This window comes from Crocuta crocuta, unplaced genomic scaffold, assembly GCF_008692635.1.
Source record: "Crocuta crocuta isolate KB4526 unplaced genomic scaffold, BGI_CrCroc_1.0 scaffold130, whole genome shotgun sequence".
Taxonomy (NCBI): domain Eukaryota; kingdom Metazoa; phylum Chordata; class Mammalia; order Carnivora; family Hyaenidae; genus Crocuta; species Crocuta crocuta.
This window is the reverse complement of record NW_027527920.1, coordinates 14266055-14285390: the sequence shown is the minus strand read 5'-3', so window position 1 is coordinate 14285390 and position 19336 is coordinate 14266055. Positions and strand designations below refer to the sequence as shown.

The window sequence follows — 19336 nt, the reverse complement described above, 5'->3', positions numbered from 1 at the left end:
TTAATTCTGGCTGAACACTGACTGGAATTTTCACTTCTTGGTTTCCATTTATAAACACTTAAACGTTTTATTGATCAGAAGTTGGTTAATTTGCTCAGAATATGGTACAATAACAATGTTACATAATTATTTGAAGCTTAAAATATATACAACCATAATTATACTGGCCCTTTGGGGATGGGAAAATATCATTTCTTCCCCTGGACTAAAACCTGAGTTAAAGGAAGGTGAGGGTATCAGACATTATACAGCATACCCAAAATTATTTGCTTTGTATCTCACAGCAGTTAGAGAATTTGCTTTGCTTATAGTTACAGGCAGCCTTTCTTAATTTAATTGCCTTCACTTGACTTCTAAAGTGGGCCAAAAAAACCCCACCAAACCCTCTAAAATAATATGTGCTTTAAGTTAGAAAAAGGCCCCATTGGTCCCTAAATCCAGCAGTCAACGAGAATCCCCAAGGTACTTTCATTTCTTTTTTGAAATTCTGTTAAAATTTTATTCAGAGAGAGGGCACAAGAGGAGAGAGGCAGAGGAAGTGAGAAAGAGAGTCTCAAGTGGGCTCCATGCTGGGGAGCCCAGGGCAACGTGGGGCTTGATTCCACAACCCTGGGATCATGACCTGAGCCAAAATTAACAGTCAGATGCTCAACTTACTGAGCCACCCAGGCGCCCCTCAAAATACTTTTAAAATGCCTATGTTTGGGCTCCACTTCTGACCTGCTCCATCCCAGTCTCCAAGAACAGTGCCTAGAAATAAGATTTTTTAACTAACTCCCTAGTTCTTATATAGCTGGCTGTGAACCAATCAAACAAATTTAGAACAAAGTCAAGACAGACTTCACAAGAAATATCAATTTAAATAGGAAATAATATTGTGTGCATTAGCTACAGAAATAGAAACATACGCTAAAATTTCAAAGAAATGGAAAGAATGTTCTGGGGATAAAAACGTTATTTACAATGGTATATTAATAATTGGATTCAAGGACCATAATTGCTTTTTGAAGTCTAAAAGTTATTCCTCACTTAAAAATCAATAGCACTTTCCAGGCACCTGGGTGGTTCAGTCAGTTAAGTATCCAACTACGGCTCAGGTAATGGTCCCATGGTTCGTGGGTTCAGGACCCACACTGGGCTCTGTGCTGACAGCTCAGAGCCTGGAGCCTGCTTTGGATTCTGCGTCTCCCTCTCTCCCTGCCCCACCCCAGCTCGTATTTTGTCCGTTTTTCTCTCTCTCAAAAGTAAACAAACATTAAAAAAAAAATTTAAAGATCAATAGTGTTTTCACTTCACTTCAACTTACTCTAGCAAATGTAAAAGCATTTGTCATATTTTTTGAGCAGATATCCCACAGCATAAGGACAGTCAATAATTTCTACTGTTGGAAGATTCACCAATCTATTCCCATCTTCCCCTTCCTAGTCTCAAAATATTTCAGGGTGCCCGGGGGGCTCAGTAGGTTAAGTTTCCAACTCTTGATTTTAGCTCAGGTCATGATCTTGTGGTTCCTGAGTTTGAGCCCTGCGTTGAGATTCTCTCTCTCTCCCTCTTCTCTCTGCCCTTTGCTCATGCTCTCTCTCTCTCAAAATAAATAAATAAACTTTAAAAAAAAAGCATCCATTTTAACTGTTAGAATGTTCTGTGTCAGTACATACACACAGAGAAATAGTCATAAGTGTGGTATGTATGGTATATATATATTAATGTTAACATTAATTATATCATATCATATCATATCAGAATGAAAGAGCCCAAGTCTCCTTGGAGAAATGGCCAATTAATTCTAGGGCTGGACCAGGGAAAATCCAAGTGGAGCCTAGAACTTTGTCACTGTGTCGATGAGTAAAGAAGTACAGTGACTGACTGATGTGGACGTGTCAAGCACACAAGAGCCAGTATGAAAGGGTTTGCACAGATCAAGATAATATTGGATTATGATCCTGTGAGTTTAGTCCATACATGGTTGGATGAGGAGCAAGGTGCTGCTATAATCTCAGAATATGCCCACAAAATGCTAACAGGTCCTAAAAGAAAATATGCTAAAGTTAATCAGAAGAAACTTAGGAGACAGGTACAGGCCCAACCAGTTGATCAAGAGCACGGTGTGGATACTCAGCAAGAATGACTGAATCTGTTCAGAAGGAATCACTAGATCCAACATGAGGTCCCCCTACCAAATTTAATGCCTGAACTCTTATTTAAAACTACAAAGAGCAGAAAAATTGACAGGTATTGAGTAAACCCCACAATGTGTCACCTGTAATCTGAGGACCTGTTCCAAAATGACAGAATCTGAAGAGATCATCTATTCCTGAAAAGACACCTGGAGCAAAATGGAAAGCAAGATATTTTGGGGAGAACTGGTAAAATGTAAATGGGGTCCACAGGCAAGGTAGCCCTATACAATTATCAATGTCCCGATTTGGAGTATGTTAACTGGTTATGTAGGAAAGCTTCTGGTTTTTAAGAAATATACACAGGAGTGTTTAGGGGTGATGAATTATCACATCTGCAACTTGATCTTAAAAGGTTCAGAAAAATAGCAATATACTGGTAATAATAATAATGGTGAGTACGTGTGTATGGTTGGAAGAGGTAGGAGGGAAGAGGTAGGAAAGAGCCTAAATGTGGTAAAATGTTAGGGGAAACTATGTAAAGAAGATATAAGAGTTATCTGAACTATCCTGGCCATTTTTCTGTACAACTGGAATTACTTCAAAATAAATTGTTTAAAAGAGTGTTTATAAGCAAAGTTGCATATCTGAGAATATTTTTTCATTTGTGAACATGTACATACACACACACATACATACATATCCCTTTTAAATTTGTCTTGATCAGTGGCTGATAGATGGTTAGCAGATAGTGAAAAACGTGAGTCTGAAGCATAGGGAAAGGTTCTGGATGAAAATACCATGATATGAGTGAGAGTAAGTGGGACTACCAAGGAGAAGCATGAGTGAGGACAAGCCACACTAGGACTTTGGTGGTTGTAGTGGCCACAGTTGGGTCCCACTCAAGCTCTTTTCTCCATCCCCCTTCATTGACAATTTCCTGACTTGGTTCAGGTATCTTGCCTGGCACAGCAGGCATAGGGCATAGAAAAGCTGGTCTCATGCTCAGCTAAGCCCAGATGACCTGCCTCCCACCCCCAGTAACCCAAGAGTCCAAATTAATGAAGTTGCCTAATTACACTGAAGGGAGAACTAATGGGAGAGGCTTCTCTCTCCTCTAGGATGTGAAGAAGGAAGCATGTCACTCTGATGGCCACTGGCAGCCACCTGGCACCACCAAGAGGAGCCAGAAGCAATTTTAGGTTGTCTAGACTATGAAGCAGAGAGGTTGAAAGGACCTGGGTCCCTGATGACATCACTGGACCACTGAACAACCAGCCCTGAGGTCCGCACAACCTCTGCATGTTTTGTTATGTGGGATAATAAAGTTCCTTAATTTCTAAGCCAGTTTGATTTAGATTTTCTGTTGCTGGCAGCTAAAAGCATGTTAAATGAAGTAGGGACCTCTGACATTTCAAGAGTGTAGAGGAAGAAGCTCCCCACAGAGAACAAGATGGAAAGGTTGAAGAGGCACAAAGGGAAGTAGGGAGACGAAGCATCATGGAAGCCAAGGGAGCTGGAGGTCAATGGTGTCAACAGGGCAGGGAGATTCATAAGACAGTGAAGTTCTGAAAAATTCCCACTAGGACTGATTCTCTCAAACCCTACTTCTTTGATATACGGACATATTAATATTGAACTTGACTCATTTCAAAAGGTATAACCTAGGGGCGCCTGGGTGGCTTAGTCGGTTAAGCGTCTGACTTTGGCTCAGGTCATGATCTCACGGTTGGTGGGTTCATGGAGCCTGTCTTCGAATTCTGTGTCTCCCTCTCTCTCTGACCCTCCCCTGCTCATGCTGTCTCTATCTTTCTCAAAAATAAACATTAAAAAAATTAAAAACAAACAAAAGGTATAACCTAAGGGTAACAAATATAGGGATAGTTAAAAAAATATTTTTTTCTCATTCTAGAGTTCAAAAGATGAACATATTTGTGTTTGACAAATAATCCAGGAGATGAGAAATAACATCAAATGCAAAGGAGATTTGAAAGGAGCAAACTAGCAGGTGTCATAATGGTAGCACTGTCCAGTGAGCAGCAAAGGCACATCAGAGACTGTTGTGATGAGAAATGCTAAGCAGCTTGCTCAGGGACACATAGTTAGTGAGTGGCAATGCCTGAGCAAGCACCTGAGCTCTACTGCTTCAGATAAGGCATATATCTTAAATCCTCATATGAGTTTCCTGGCCGATTAAAATCAAGTGTTTCATAAAGTAACTCCATAAATAGCACAGTTCATAGCATCATCAAACTTTTACCTACACCTGAGTCTTTGCTGATAGACACTTCTTTAAGGCTTCTGTCAAAACACTCATCTCTCACACACAGAGGGAACTAACAAATAATAGCCTGCATCCCTGTGATCACATAACAAGATGTGATCAAGAATGAGAAACGGGTGCCTGGGTAGCTCAGTTGGTTAAGCATCTGACTTTGGCTCAGGTCATGATCTCGCGGTTCACGAGTTTGAGCCCCACATCGGGCTCTGTGCTGACAGCTCAGAGCCTGGAGCCTGCTTTGGATTCTGTGTCTCCCTCTCTCTCTGCCACTTCCCCAACTCACACTTTATCTCTCTCTTTGTCTCTCTCTGTGTCTCTCTATCTCTCTCTTTCTCTCTCTCAAAAAAAAATTTTTTTTTAAATGAGAAACACATCAAAGAAGGTTCTGGACAGCCTCCTCCAAAATTCAGTTTACACATTCCCTTCCTGGCAGCCCTACTGGATCTGGGAAAGAAGGAAGTCTGAGGTGAAGCATCTCTGTTGCCCACCTGGGGGATGAGAAAGGGGTGATGTGTCAGACGCTGTCATGACACTGAAAACTAAATCCTCAGGTACACGCAATGGCTGAGTATGCAAAATATAAAATCAAACAGACATGCCAAAGCTACTGAGTAAATGATAAAAATTCGTTCTTTCACATAATGAGGAAAGTGTGAACAAGACAAAGAGCTCTTCTGTCTTCCTAATCAATTTTTACTGTCAAGCAGACAAAAATGTCACCTATAGTCTGCCAAGAAAATGGCCTCACAGCAATGCTCTTCTTGGCCAAGGCTGATCTAACAGCAAGAACCCAATGTTTAGTCTGAGGACCAAGTTTGAGCCTCAGCTCAGCTACTTATTAGCTTTGAAATCCTTTTCAATGTTATTAGCACGTATTTTAGACCACGTCTTAACAGTTTAAAAACTTACGTATATTTCCTTATTCAGCTTTCCCTTTAAGGCACTAATCCTCATTTTGTAGATCAAGTGACTGAAGCTTGCACGCATCACACAACTTATATGGAACAGAATAGAATCCACCCTGTGACTCAGGCCCTGAGGTCTTTCTTTCCACTACACATGACAGTGGGTGCTAGCGGATTATCACCCAGACAACCTGACACCTGCTGGCTCACAGCATCAGGGAGAAGTGGAAAGAAAATAATAATGGAGCCAGGTAGCTCCGGCTTGGAGTGCGGCTTGGCCACGTTTCAAATTTGAGATGTTTGACCCGGCTCCTTACCTCTGAGACTCAATTTCTTGAAATGCGTAAAGGGGGACAGTGAAAGATGTTGATACTCAAAGCACATCCTCAAAAAAAAAAAAAAAAAGCTACTCTTACGATTTTGGATAATATATTAATTAGCTAGTGAGTCAGCCTTCCTGAGCAACATTCTTCGGTGTAAAGGAATTTCAACAATCACGCAAGCTAAAAGGTCAGCATTGCAGCAAGCTTGGGGGAAAAGAGGAGATTTAAGCCCCTGCTCCACAAGTCCACAGCGAGAGGGCAGTCCTCATACGGACCCCACTCAGGGCCGTGGGCTGACAGGGCCTCCCAAAGCCAGGCGGGAGCGACAGGGAGCCTCAAAGGCCAGTGCTGCTGGGATAAACAAGAAGTGGGGTAGACCAACAGACACACAAGAGTTCCAATGCTAATAATAAAAGGTTCCTGAAATACATCAAAGACAGGAAGGCAGCTTGAGAATCCCTGAGACATTTGATGGTGCGCAGACAGAGAGCAGAGATAGGATGCGAGCCAAATGTTAGAGGTGCTCGGATTTTTTTTAAATCTTTTCATCTTTAACCTTTACTACTGCAAATCTTAGGGGTTCCAAATCCAAGATGTCTTTTGAAGCAGAAAATTCAGAAATCTTAGACCCAATAAGATGACACCTGTCTCCTTTTCCTCTACGAAAACTTTCATATTCGGTCACCAAATGCTATTGATTTACCTTCAAAATACTTCTCACACCTTTATTTAATCCTGAAGCAATATTTATTTGGCACATATTCAGGATGCAACCTGTGAACACTTTGCAAACTAGTGCTGGATACATCAAGGATGGAATGCCCTCTTCTGTAGAAAACAATTCCATCCGAATAGTTCCAGTGCAAAAGAAAATTAGGATCTTGCATGAAACTGACAACACAGCAGCAAAACAAGCTAGGATGGAGAGAGCTGATGTGGGCCAGAAGTGATAGACAGGAATTCACTTTTGATGGCAGCATTAAAAGTGCCATCTGGATGCTCTCCATGGCCACGTAAGTCCCCACAGAGGTCAGTTAGCAAAGGCTCCAGCAGTGCCTTTGGCCATACTGCCAAGGTCTTGGTTGGTAACATAGAGATGATAAAGAACACGTGAAAAACTTACTAGTCCTCTTTTCTGTCTTATCACACCATGATTTTTTTATTATCTAGATTGGCGATGTCTCCGAGAGATCCAAAGGTAACATGCATGTAATTCTAAAACATAAATCCAAATGGATTTTGTAGCACAGAAGATGAATGAGCTGAGCAGCTCTGGGTTGCTCATTCACTGGAATCAAAGGTGTCTACTCGGGTCTTCAGGAGCGCATCAATGTCAATGATACTAATGTAGCCAGAGCTGTTGTGTTTTTTCTGTTTGCACTGTCCAGGGTCCACATTCACCTCCTATTCTTTTAGTGCTTCACAGGCTTACTGAATGGAACACATGAGCTTCCCTTTGCCTTCCAAGCTCAGGTCCCGCCCTCATAACCTCACTAGCTATCTGCATCCTCTCAAGAGCCCATCTCTTTTCTACCAACAGACTTTTGTGCATCGTGTCTCTGCTCAGAGGCTTGCAAGACATCACCAAGGTCTGCAGGTTTGTCTCAGATCACCCGGCCTGTCATTCAAGGAGGGGCCTGTCACCCAATCACACTTACCTCCCCAAATTGACCAATCCGGCGCCACACAAAAGCAAGGTGGCTATAATATAGAAACAGAAGTGGAAGGCCCCATTCTGGCCTACAAGTAATTTACACGGACACTTAGTCAGCAGAAACCTTTAACAATCACACTGATATCCTCCCCACTTTCTCCCCATCACAGAGGATGGAGGATGGGTTCCAGAAGACCTCAGGCCATTCATGTTTTCTTCTTTCTAAACATTCAGTTGGGAGGGGGGCACTCAAATCAAGCCCCAACATCTCTGGGACACCTTTGCTGACTGTTGTAGTCCAAAGTGATCTCCCCCTTATCAAAATGCAAATCGCACTTAGAGCTTGTACTTCCAGTGCTTCAGCTTCAAAAGTATCAGTAAATAAATATTTATTGCGTGTACCAGAGAAACCAAGAAGCCTAACGACAGTTTCTAGTCATCAAGGATTGAAAAACTACTTAAAATGAGCACATGCAAATTAAATAATATTATTAAATAGGTGGTAAAATGAGGGCTATCAGAGTTCCTACTGAAATTCAGAAAGTAGAAAGACCCCTAGGTTGAGGTTGATGAGAAAGGGTTGGGTGGGGGCAGGGAGAATAACCCAGGCAAGGCCTTGGAGACGGAAGTGAACCTGACCCACTGGAGGGAAAAGAGTAGAGCAATTTGGTTAGAGGAGCAGAAAATAGAGTCAGAGGTGTCTCAAGCTAAGGACTCTGGACTCTACTAGGCAATGGAGAGCCACTGAGATGTTTTAGCAGAAGTGCAACACAGTTTAAATCATATAATAATTTAGGGGGCACCTGGGTGGCTCAGTCAGCTGAGCGTCCAACTTTGGCTCCAGTCATGTTCTCAAGCCCCATGTCAGGCTCTGTGCTGATAGCTTAGAGCCTGGAGCCTGCTTTGGATTCTGTGTCTCCTTCTCCCTCTCTGCCCTTTCCCCACTTACACTGTCTCTCTTTCTCTCTCTCAAAAATAAATAAACATTAAAAAAATAGGGACGCCTGGGTGGCTCAGTCAGTTAAATGTCCGACTTCGGCTCAGGTCATGATCTCATAGTTCATGGGTTCAAGCCCCGCATCGGGCTCTTTGCTGAGAGCTAGCTCCGAGCCTGGAGCCTGTTTCAGATTCTGTATCTCCTTCTCTCTCCCTGACCCGCTCCTGCTCATGCTGTCTCTCTCTCAGAAATAAATAAAACATTAAAAAATTAATAAAAAACATAAAATAAATGATAAAATAGGAGCATTCATTTGGCAACCATGTTTGGAAGAGAGAGTTGGTGGAGGTGTAAATTTTGGGGTAAAATGAAAAAAGAACCATTATGAACTTGGGCAATTTGAGACACTGGTATGTTACATACATGGGATTATTATGATGACAAATTTGTGCTTCAGACAGGAGTTGGTAAACTCTTCCTGTAAAGGCCCAGATATGTTCTCTGTCACCACTTACCTGTGCCACTGAAGCACAAACGCAATCACCGAGAACGTGAAACAGACGGATGTAGCTTTGTTCTGATGAAAGTTTATTTACAAACACACGGCTTTGAACCTGCGGTTTAGGAGAAAGCCCAGCACTGGAGATACAGGCTCTCTTATTTCTCACAACTGGAGTTCTTTCTCATGTCTTCATGTAATATGATAGTGTTCATGTCCATGTGATGAAGAATGATCCCAACTTGTAGTTGAGAAGAATTCAAATAATTTAAATATGACTCTTTATAAATTTATCAAAAGAACGTATCCATTAAAACTTTTAAAGAGGGGCGCCTGGGTGGCTTAGTCGGTTAAGCGTCCGACTTTCGCTTAGGTCATGATCTCGCGGTTCGTGGGTTCGAGCCCCACGTCGGGCTCTGTGCTGACTGCCAGCTCAGAGCCTGGAGCCTGTTTCAGTCTGTGACTCCCTCTCTCTCTGACCCTCCCCTGCTCAAGCTGTCTCTCTCTCTCTCCTAGAAATAAATAAAACATTAAAAAAAATTAAAAAAATAAAAATAAAAATAAAAAAAATAAAACTTTTAAAGATAGTTTTTAAAACAGATATTAACCATGTACATCATCAAGACTTCCTAAAGTCTGAAAATATAAACAAAATGAATATCTATTCAATGTTTACTTAATATTTATCAGAATTCTGTTATTTCATATAGGTCAATTTTATAATACACTGTTATTTTATTTCTATGTGCCAAATATGTATTGTTTTTGGTAGCACATTAGAGTATCTCGGATAAATGCATACATTTAGGGGTGCCTGGGTGGCTCAGTCAGTTAAGTGCTGACTTTGATCCAGGTCTCATGACTCATGGTCCATGAGTCTGAGCCCTGCGTTGGGCTCTGTGCTGACAGCTCGGAGCCTGCAGCCTGCTTAGATTCTGTGTCTCCCTCTCTCTCTGTCCCCCCCCTCCCCAGCCCCTGCTCACACTCTGCCTCTCTCTCAAAAAATAAACATTAAAAAAATTAAAAACAATAAATGTACACATTTAAAACTACATGGTTCAAAAGGAACATAATGTGGGGTGAAAAGCAGGGTTATCTGTAAAGCTGGCTTGCCAGCTTCCTCCACAGATGAAGTCTTCCTTAACAGAACGCACCAAATGCATGCATCAATATACATCCATAATCCCCTCACTCATGCCCAGGGATAACAAGTCAAGCCAGATAAATGACCCAGGTATGGACATCTAGTGTATATGTGCATCTTCATTTCTCAGGAAGAAACTGAGGTTAACATATTAATAAGGTCGTGTTCTTTCATTAACTCCATCTGTCTGTCCTCTACTGATGACAGAGCAGAATCGTCAGCCACCTGGGTTGCAGAAAGCATTATGGCCAACAACCTATAAAGGATTAGGTTAAAACAAGCATCTGTGCTTTGCAGGGGGAGACTTTTACCCTAGGAGCTCAAGTCCCGAATGACGGAACCTCACGTCATAGTAGATGGTAGCTGCTAAAACCTCCACTGAAAGGTGAGACATTAGAGCAATTAACAATAGTGTGTACTGAAAGTGCATGAGAATTTAAAAAAAAAAAAAAGTACATGAGGTTTAAAGTCAGGCTAGGGCTAACTAAGTTCAAATACAGACGCTGCCATTTCCTAGTTTGAGGATCTTAGAATTCTCTTAAGCCTCNCAGCAGAGGGCAGGCATTCAGGAAGTGCATCTGCCTCCCCTAGTGGGTGCTTCAAGACAAGAGGACTGGGAATTAGGATCCCAGGTGCCTTCACCTTGGTTCTCGACTAGAAAAATTGGGGAGCTTGCAAAAAAGATATTGATGCTCTGGGCCCACCATAAATCAGTTGAAACAGAATCTCTAGATGCAGAGCCTAGATATCTTTATAGGTGCTGAACTAATAAAGGCAATCCAGGAAATGGAAATCTTTATCCCTGTTCGGGTAAACTGGAAAAGGCAAGGCATGGTGGATGAAATTAGCATCTACAATAGGCCACTTTTCCGGCCTGTCTTGTCAGTGAGCTATTGAGGAAGACTCAGGGAACACCAAAGGCAAGTACTCGGTGTTTATTGCTGAGTAGGACTTCACCTGACAGATGGCAGAGGCTGGCAGGAGAGGGTAGGTAACTGAAAGGGGGCTAACCTATGAGGAGGCAGAACAGGAAAATAAACAGCAGACATGACGGGTTTCCCCCAGATAAACAGACTACTGAGGAGGAGAGCAACCTCCTTCTCTGTCTCCAGATAGAGATGGGGCCATGATCTGAAGACATTCACCAATATGATCATCCATCTGCTCCAAAGTCCACCCTGAAATTGGAATCTGGCCCTCCTCGTGGACTGTGTTCCTGGGAGCCATCCAGGGCAGAAGTCTCTTTATAAAATCAAGAATGATAGTTTAGAGGCACTTCCTCAATCAGTGACAAGGGAAATAATTTGCTACCTAGGATTTGCGTAAGTGGGGACAGGACGAAGGACCAGGTAACAGAGGCTTGGCCATAGAGGAACATCTGTATAAGCTGAGAGACAGATCCACAGGGACTTATTATATTACTCTTTCTCATTCTGTCTGTATTTGTAAATATTCAGACCTCAAAAATTTTCAAAAGTGCTTTGGTTAAAAAATGGAAGAACTGGGGTGCCTGGGTGGCTCAGTCAGTTAAGTGTCCGACTTGGGCTCAGGTCATGATCTCACAGTTGATGGGTTCAAGCCCCACATAAGGCTCTGTGTGACAGCTCAGAGCCCGGGGCCTGCTTCGGATTCTGTGTCTCCCTCTCTCTCTCTGCTCTTCCCCTGCTCATGCTCTGTCTCTCTCTGCCTCTCAAAAATAAATTAACGTTAAAAAAAAAACACATACATAAAAAAAGAACTAAAAAGATGAATGCAAATATGACAGGATGTTAACAACTGTCAAGTTCTAAGTGATGGGAATATGGATTGCTTATGTTCTCTGTACATTTGAAAATGTTCCTAACAGTAAACAAAATTGTAAAAGCATTTTTCACAATTGTAAATTGTAATTGTAAAAGCAAAGACACAGAATTGGCTCAGGTTAAAGGGACTTTGAAATGTAGCCACAGACACCTAAGCCTGGTGTTTGCCCGTGATGCCCTCAGAAGATGAAAAGGCAATGACAAAGTATACTAAAACAAGTTCAAATCTGAACTACTCAATTCTTAAGGAAAGGACAAAGAGGGAAGTAGAGAAAAGGACTCCAGCTGACAAAATAGTGAAGCACACTTACTGTACCTACAACATAAAGGATCTCCAATTCAGAGGGAAGCCAGTCAAATGGGAGGGGAGATACTTTATGTTAGCTCAGAGCCCAGTGATAATCAGAGAGAGGTCAGGCTAGAACCATGTAGACCCCTACAGCCTTAACACCTTGAGCAACAGAAGTATGAACCACAATCCCACGGAAGCCCAAAGCTTTTATGGTGTGGAGTTATAAAATAAACCAAGACAAAGCAGATAGCCTGCTTGTTACCCAGGTACATTAACCAGCCTCTGACCCCAGCAGCTACGGAAAAAGCGCTGTTCCTTGATAGAATGCCAACTTCGGCATGGTCTCTATTCCTAGTGAGGCTCTTTCCCATACCTGATGATGACACACTGGTTCTCTCTGTCAATGATCATGTTTCTGTACATATTATCTGCAAGAGCATAGATGTGTGGTGGGTTTTCATACTGCGCCTAGAGAAGCAAAAACAAAACAAAAACAAAACCATGGTCAGAGAGGGCAACACACTGCATCTCCTTCCTTGGTCGCAGAAATGACTTCACCACCGCACAGTTCCAATCTCAAGGGCTGCGCAACGCAAGAATTCCGAAGCTTGCCTAGGTCATGAGGAGCTACACTTAAGAAAACAGAGGCGGGCTTGGGAAGGGCTCTTCTGTCACCAAGCATGTGACTCAGCCTTCAGAAGTGAACCACATCTTCAGACGCTCCAGCTCCACACCCTTCCACCCACCATGCCTCTGCGGAAGACATTCCATTTCTAAATGCTTCTCAAGACATCTGGGCAACAGGTCTCAAGAGAGGCGTACTAAAAACCTGGCTCTGACTTTTACTAGGATTCTAAATCCCTACATGATTTTTTTTTCTAAGAGGTAAGTCAGAGATCCTGGCACCCCAGAAACTATCTCTGAGTGAGGAGAAAACCTAACGTTTCTCATAGGAGGGCAAGAGGTATAGTCCTTTAAAGGGACGAACTGGTTTGACCAGTTTGTTTCATCTCAATAGACAGAAAAAAAATCCTACCACAGCAATATATTCGCCTGGGTCCCTTGCTTTCCTGTCGTCGGCTAGCTTAGCTATGCAGAAATTCACCAATAAACTCATTGTGTCAGAACCACTTCGGCCCCATTTTCTTCAATTTCTTGGATTTAACACCGCTACCTCGAAAATTACTAAAAAGGAAAATACTTCATGTGGTATAAAGCGGAGGAAAGAATTTGCCTTATATTTAAGACGGTCCGACATCAAAGAGTGAGCATAGCAGATCCAGTGAGAAGACAGACTCTGTCTTACCCGTCACTGGGCCCATCTCTAAAGTGGGGATAATATTGTCCAATAGCAATAGATCTGAGTACTTCTCGAGCCTTCGTTTCTTTATCTGTGAAATGGGGTTGGACAGTGATACACAGTCAGCACCCAGGGCTGTTTTATTATTGTTGCAGCTACCACAGTACCTGGCATTCAGTAAATACCAATTTTACAACACTCTTACCATTCGCAGTTAAAAATAAATACACTCTTTAAAATTCTCGGGCACTTCTTTAAAGAGAAGTCTTTAAAAGATAAATGGTCTAAAAGGGACGCGTGTAGCAATGCTATTCCGAGAACTGGGAAGAAACAACATGAATGCAGAGCACTTGCACCCGCCCCGCCTTGGCCTTGGCCTTGGCCAGCTTTGAGAATGCCAAGACAGCTCCGTGCCTGCTGCCCCGGGGCCCTGCTGATCAGGGCGCCAGGGCAGGGCCCAGCCTCTGCTGACAGTGTTTCCCTTGTGCTGGGCTCCCATAAAGGCAGCATTATCAAAGGTCTTTCGCGTGGCAGTCTCCTTGGGCTCCGGCTACCAGTACCATTCATCTGGCAACAATGGGGTGGGCTCTTGCTCTGGGTAAATTGCCTTCCACTTCAACTGATGAATTTGTGTGGGCTCTCTTGTGTTTGTTTTCCAGAGGTCAGGATTAATGAACGCTCTCGCACTTCTGCTGAGGAGGGAAGAAGGAAGGAAGAAGATGCAGAGAAGGAGAGGCCTGGGGAAGTGCTGAATCTCATAATGAAATAATTAGAATTAGAGTTTCTATTTTCATCACACACAACGAAAATGGCTACGGAGCTGGTTCTGAATAGGGACCAGAGTCACATTAAGAAAGAAGGAATGAAAAGATTCATTTGTCATGTTCCATTCATAGCCACAGCTTAACTAGAGTTCTGATTTGGAGAGACTGGTTCTCATCGTCCTATTTATTTTTTACCCATTACTGATTTTTTTAGTCCTTAGAATTTTGTGGCCTGTGTGGAAGGAGGAATTCCCCCATGCCGTCTCCAACACACGCTGTAGGTCCCTGTATGTCCCACATCCTATTTGACTAGTTTTGGATACAATATTACTATATTAGATAGCCCTATGCTTTTTTGAGCTGCATTCTAAACAGCAGCACATCATTAAAAATCAAACAATGTCACCTACTTGAGCCTCCCCAATAAATAATTCATAATAAGAAAATGCAAATGTATTGCCAACTTCAAGAAAAACTACCCATACATCATAAAAGCCCCAAACACTACAGTAATTTATGTGGCATGTAACTTACCGCTCCTTGGTACATTTCAATTTCCTTTTCCCCAAAATACGGCATCTGCTTGAAAGGGTTGACTGAGATTAATACGGATCCTATATATGTCTGAATTTATACCCAGTTAAGGTCCAGCATTAATCTTCATAGCTACACATTTTTCAAATTAAGTAACCAGATGTTATCAAAAATTCATAAAGACTGTCCAAACAAAAAGCTCAAGTACCTGTTTTCTAAAAGATTACAAATAAAGACAAAAGGAATTACCAACTAGCTCAGGTTCTGTTCCTTTCCAGAAAGAGTAATGAGGTTAATTACCAGGGTGCTACTAAAAGAAATCATTATTTTAAATGAATCGAAGCACATCCTTTGATGACTGGGGACAGGTATGGCTAGGAAGGAAAACAAAACGAAACAGAAGTGACCTAGGAGAGAAAGGAACAAGTATCATTACTTTTCTCAAATAATATTTTTTCCTGGAACTTTCTTTTTTAATGTTTTCTTATTTATTTCTGAAAGAGAGAGAGAGAGAGCAAGTGCGTGAGCAGGGGAGGGTCAGAGAGAGAGGGACATAGAATCTGAAGCAGGCTCCAGGCTCTGGGCTAGCTGTCAGCACAGAGCCTGACGTGAGGCTCGAACCCACGAACAGTGAGATCATGACCTGAGCCGGAAGTCAGACACTTAACCAACTGAGCCACCCAGGCGACCCTCCTGGAACTTTCCTATCTCTTAGGTACACTGAAAATGTATTCACGTACTCATTTAACAAATAGAGAGATACACGATGAACTGAACAGTCCTACACCTTAGAAGCCAGCGGGACTGAGTTCTATCTATAAGACATTATTTGGAGCAGAAAATTACAAGCCCACACAGATCAGGTTTAGAGGAAAAGGTATTATTTCTGCATGAGGAATCCAGGAAGGCCTTTCAGAAGAGAAAAGTGTTCACACTGACTCTTAACTGTTTTATACAACACACTACAATGTGCCCAAATACATGAAGTATCATTATAACATAAAAAATATTTCCATTTATTTATTCAATAATTGACTACAACAGGCACTGTTCTGGATACTGGGGATACAGAAATGAACAAAAGAGATAGAAGAGACCAAACTCTGTGCTCTCTTAGAGGAAAACAAAAAATTATTTAAAAAGGGAGAGAGACAGAGGAAAAAACAACAAATACCACCAAATACACAGACTCGGGGTGCGTGGGTGGCTCAGTTGGTCACGGTTCGTGGGTTTGAACCCTGCATCGGGGTCTGTGCTGACAGTTTGCTTTGGATTCTCTCTCTTCCTGTCTGCCCCTCTCCCTCACCTCAAAAATAAACACTGGAGCGCCTGGGTGGCTCAGTTAAGTGTCCAACTTCGGCTCAGGTCATGATCTCACGGTTTATGAGTTTGAGCCCCATGTCGGTCTCTGTGCTGACAGCTCAGAGCCTGGAGCCTGCTTCAGATTCTGTGTCTCCCTCTCTCTCTGTTCCTCCCCCACTTGTGCTCTGTTTCTCTCTCAAAAATAAACATTAAAAATAAATAAACACTAAAAAAATATACATACTCAAAATCATTTCTTTTAATCAAGGAATTTTAAAATGTTTGGAAATTTCCTAGTTAAAGATATAAAGCAATGACATTTCCTCCCCCAGGAGGATATTTCCATATTTATATGATAGGACCTGGGTGTCAAACAGAGCAGCACAGGGAATCCAGTCAGATTACCCAGTTCTACTCTGACCTTGGGCAGGTCTCATCTCTAAGCTGTGGCTAATGGGTGATAGTGTACAATAGCACCTACCTGATAGGCTTATTATGGAATTAAATTAAATAAACAGAATAGGGGCACCTGGGTAGCTCAGTCGGTTGAAAGTCTGACTTCAGCTCAGGTCATGATCTTGTGGTTCGTGAGTTGAAGCCCATCACAAGGCTCTGTGCTGACAGGGTAGAGCCCCCTTTGGATCTTCTCTCTCCCTCTTTCTCTGCCCCTCCCTTGCTCATGAGCTTTCTCTCTCAAAAAGAACTAAAACATTAAAACAACAAACAGTAGGGGCACCTGGGTTGGTAAAGCGTCTAACTTTGGCCTTGAGTTTGAGCCTTGCATGGGGCTCTGTGCTAAAATCTCAGAGCCTGGAACCTGCTTCCAATTCTGTGTCCCTCTCTCGCTCTCCTCCTCCCCTGCTCATGCTCTGTCTCTCTGTCTCTCTCTCTTAAGAATAAATAAAAAAAAATTTAAAAAAACTTAATAAAAAAAACCCAAACCGTATAGAAAGCTCAGCAATTTCCTTAATTCGTGTACCTTGAGATGCTTGAAAGCTTGAGAAGCAGCTTTGGTATTATTATTGAACACAAATGAGCCAAGTGTGGGATGGATCAGATAATATTTGAAAATGAATATTTACACATGAAGGTGGACATATGGAATGATTCTATTGCCATTTTGCTTCCCTTTTCACTGACCAGAAAGATCTTGAGGCTTGAAAGGGCTGATGGCCAAAGAGCAGCAGAGAAGACAGGCCTGTTGTAAAAGTACACCCAGATGCACCCAGGGCTACTCTAAGGGCAATTCACGGAAGTAAGAGCAAATGGGAATGAGATGGTGAATCCTAACTGAAAATCACTACAGAATCATGGAAGAATGGCCAGGAGCAAATGTGGTTCCAAGTCCAAAGTCAGGCCAATGATAGGTTACTAGTGGACTACTTTTTTTTTTTTTTTTTTTGAGGCAAAATTGAGAACGGGCTGATGTATTATTAAAATTATCAAACCGTTAAGAAATGCCCATGACGTTATAGGCAAGAGCCAGTAAGTGATGGTAATGTGAACACTGACTGAACACACACACATTTACACTTACACGATTCTCATTAAACTCCTAACAACAACCCTATTACTCTTTCACTTCTATTTTACAATGAGGAAACTGAGGTATAGAGAAATTATAAACTTGCTCCAAGTCACAAGCCAGTTAAGTGGCAGAGCTAGGATTCAAACCTGGGCAGTCTGGTTCTAGAGTCCACAATCTTAATCAACAAGCTATAAAGTCTTTCTAATTAGCAAGTTTGTTGCTATGTTAATATTGTTATTACTACTGGCAGCATTGCCAGATTTAGTAAATAAAACACAAACACCCAGTTAAATTTAAAGTTCAAATAAACAGTGAATAATTTGTTTTACATATATATTTTTTTCCCACTCCCACACTCGAAATTCTATAACCCTTAGTTGATTTTTTTTTTTTTTAGTATTATTTCCACATGGTAGGGACCAAATCAAAACTGAATGAATGTGGTTTGTCCCTCATTCTGAGTTTCATGTGAAACAAATATAGTCATTCTTTTTTTCCTTAAGTTTATTTATTTATTTGGGGTGGGGGGGAGAAGCAGAAAGAGAAGGAGGGAGAGAAAAACCCAAGCAGGCTCTGCACCACCAGTGCGAATCCCCACACGGAGCTCGAACTCACAAACCCACAAACTGTGAGACCATGACCTGAGCAGAAACCAAGAGTCAGACAGACGCTTAACTAGCTGAGCTACCCAGGTGCCCTACAAATATAGTAATTATTATGGTAAGCCCAATTTTCAAGAAATACAACATTGCTACGGCCATCCTCATTTCAGAAGAGGGGACATCTAGGTCTACATTTAACTCAAGGTGAAAACAAACCTGGCCAAGTATGTATGATCTTTCCCTGGTGGAAGGTGAGCCTTTCCTTAGTTGTAAAGGGAATGCTGTGAATGCAGCCTGTCCTGGTCAAATCAGCACTACATACAAAGAAAGGGCAGCCTGAGGACATGAGCTAAAAATATCAGCTCCCCACCAACCCCTTGCTACCCACCAAGCCCTTGGCCATCTGATAAACACGTACTGGGCTGCCTGAGAGCTCCTATAGGAACCAATACTTTTTTTACTCTTAATAATCTGCTATGTGAAAAGACATCTTAGAAGGTCTTGATTTTCACTAAGTAGTATACATAAATTCTGGTAAGAAGACACAGGGGAAAAAAAACCTCTTTCGGCTCATTCTAGGCCAATCCTGAATCAATAACCCAGCAGAAGAGGAAAAACTCCCTCACTCTTTTAGCAGGGCTCTCAAGGTCAGTATTATTTGGGAGGATTCCTGAAAAATAAAGTTTGGTCTGAGATGAATAATGCAGCTCGGGTCTGCGCTAAGTACCTTGCAGCTAGAAGAGAATGAATTTAATATTTGAAGAAAACAAACATATTTTAGTTATTTCAAGTGTGAATTTGACCTGATTTGTTTATCCAATGGCCTGCCCTGTTTTTCACCTGGTCTGCAGAGACCCCAGCTGCTTCTCTGAGATCACAGGTCTCCTACTGGGTGGGGCCCTTTCCCAGATACTCACTCCCACTCTCTACTACATAATTCAGGTGTGCCTTTGGAAAAAACTGCTCAGGCAGTTTTTTGGAATGCAACCTGTCTCTACCCACATAATCTTTGGCTGTGAAGGTGTGGCCTAAGGTTAATTTTCAAAATGTATGGAGATATGAGGCTATGATACTATACGTACACACATACTACCCAAACAAAAATAAAATAAACATCATCTTATCCAACAGAACGTACAAGACAGAAGAGACCCAACAGTTCTTTAATTGATTGGTTTCCAAATGCTTGTCGTGAATCCATGAGCTTTCATTCTTCTGCAGCAAGATGGACAGAAAGACAAAAACATGCCTTCAATTTTTCATGACGCTTAATTTATTCACTATATAGGATTGTTCTTTATTCGTAGATGACTTCCTTTCTACTTCTGGGCTGTTAAAATATTCTTTTTTTT

General features: G+C 41.9%; 1 protein-coding gene across 1 annotated transcript in view; it reads right to left on the bottom strand.

Annotated features, from left to right (window-relative positions):
* MYO1E (myosin IE) overlaps window positions 1-19336 on the bottom strand; it is a 198391-nt gene that overhangs the window by 94920 nt on the left and 84135 nt on the right. Inside the window, exons 3-4 of the mRNA XM_077747818.1 lie at window positions 14553-14642; window positions 12328-12422 (exon numbers count right to left, since the gene is read on the bottom strand). Of these exons, the coding sequence (XP_077603944.1) occupies window positions 12328-12422; window positions 14553-14642 (185 nt within the window). The remainder of the gene's footprint in view (window positions 1-12327; window positions 12423-14552; window positions 14643-19336) is intronic.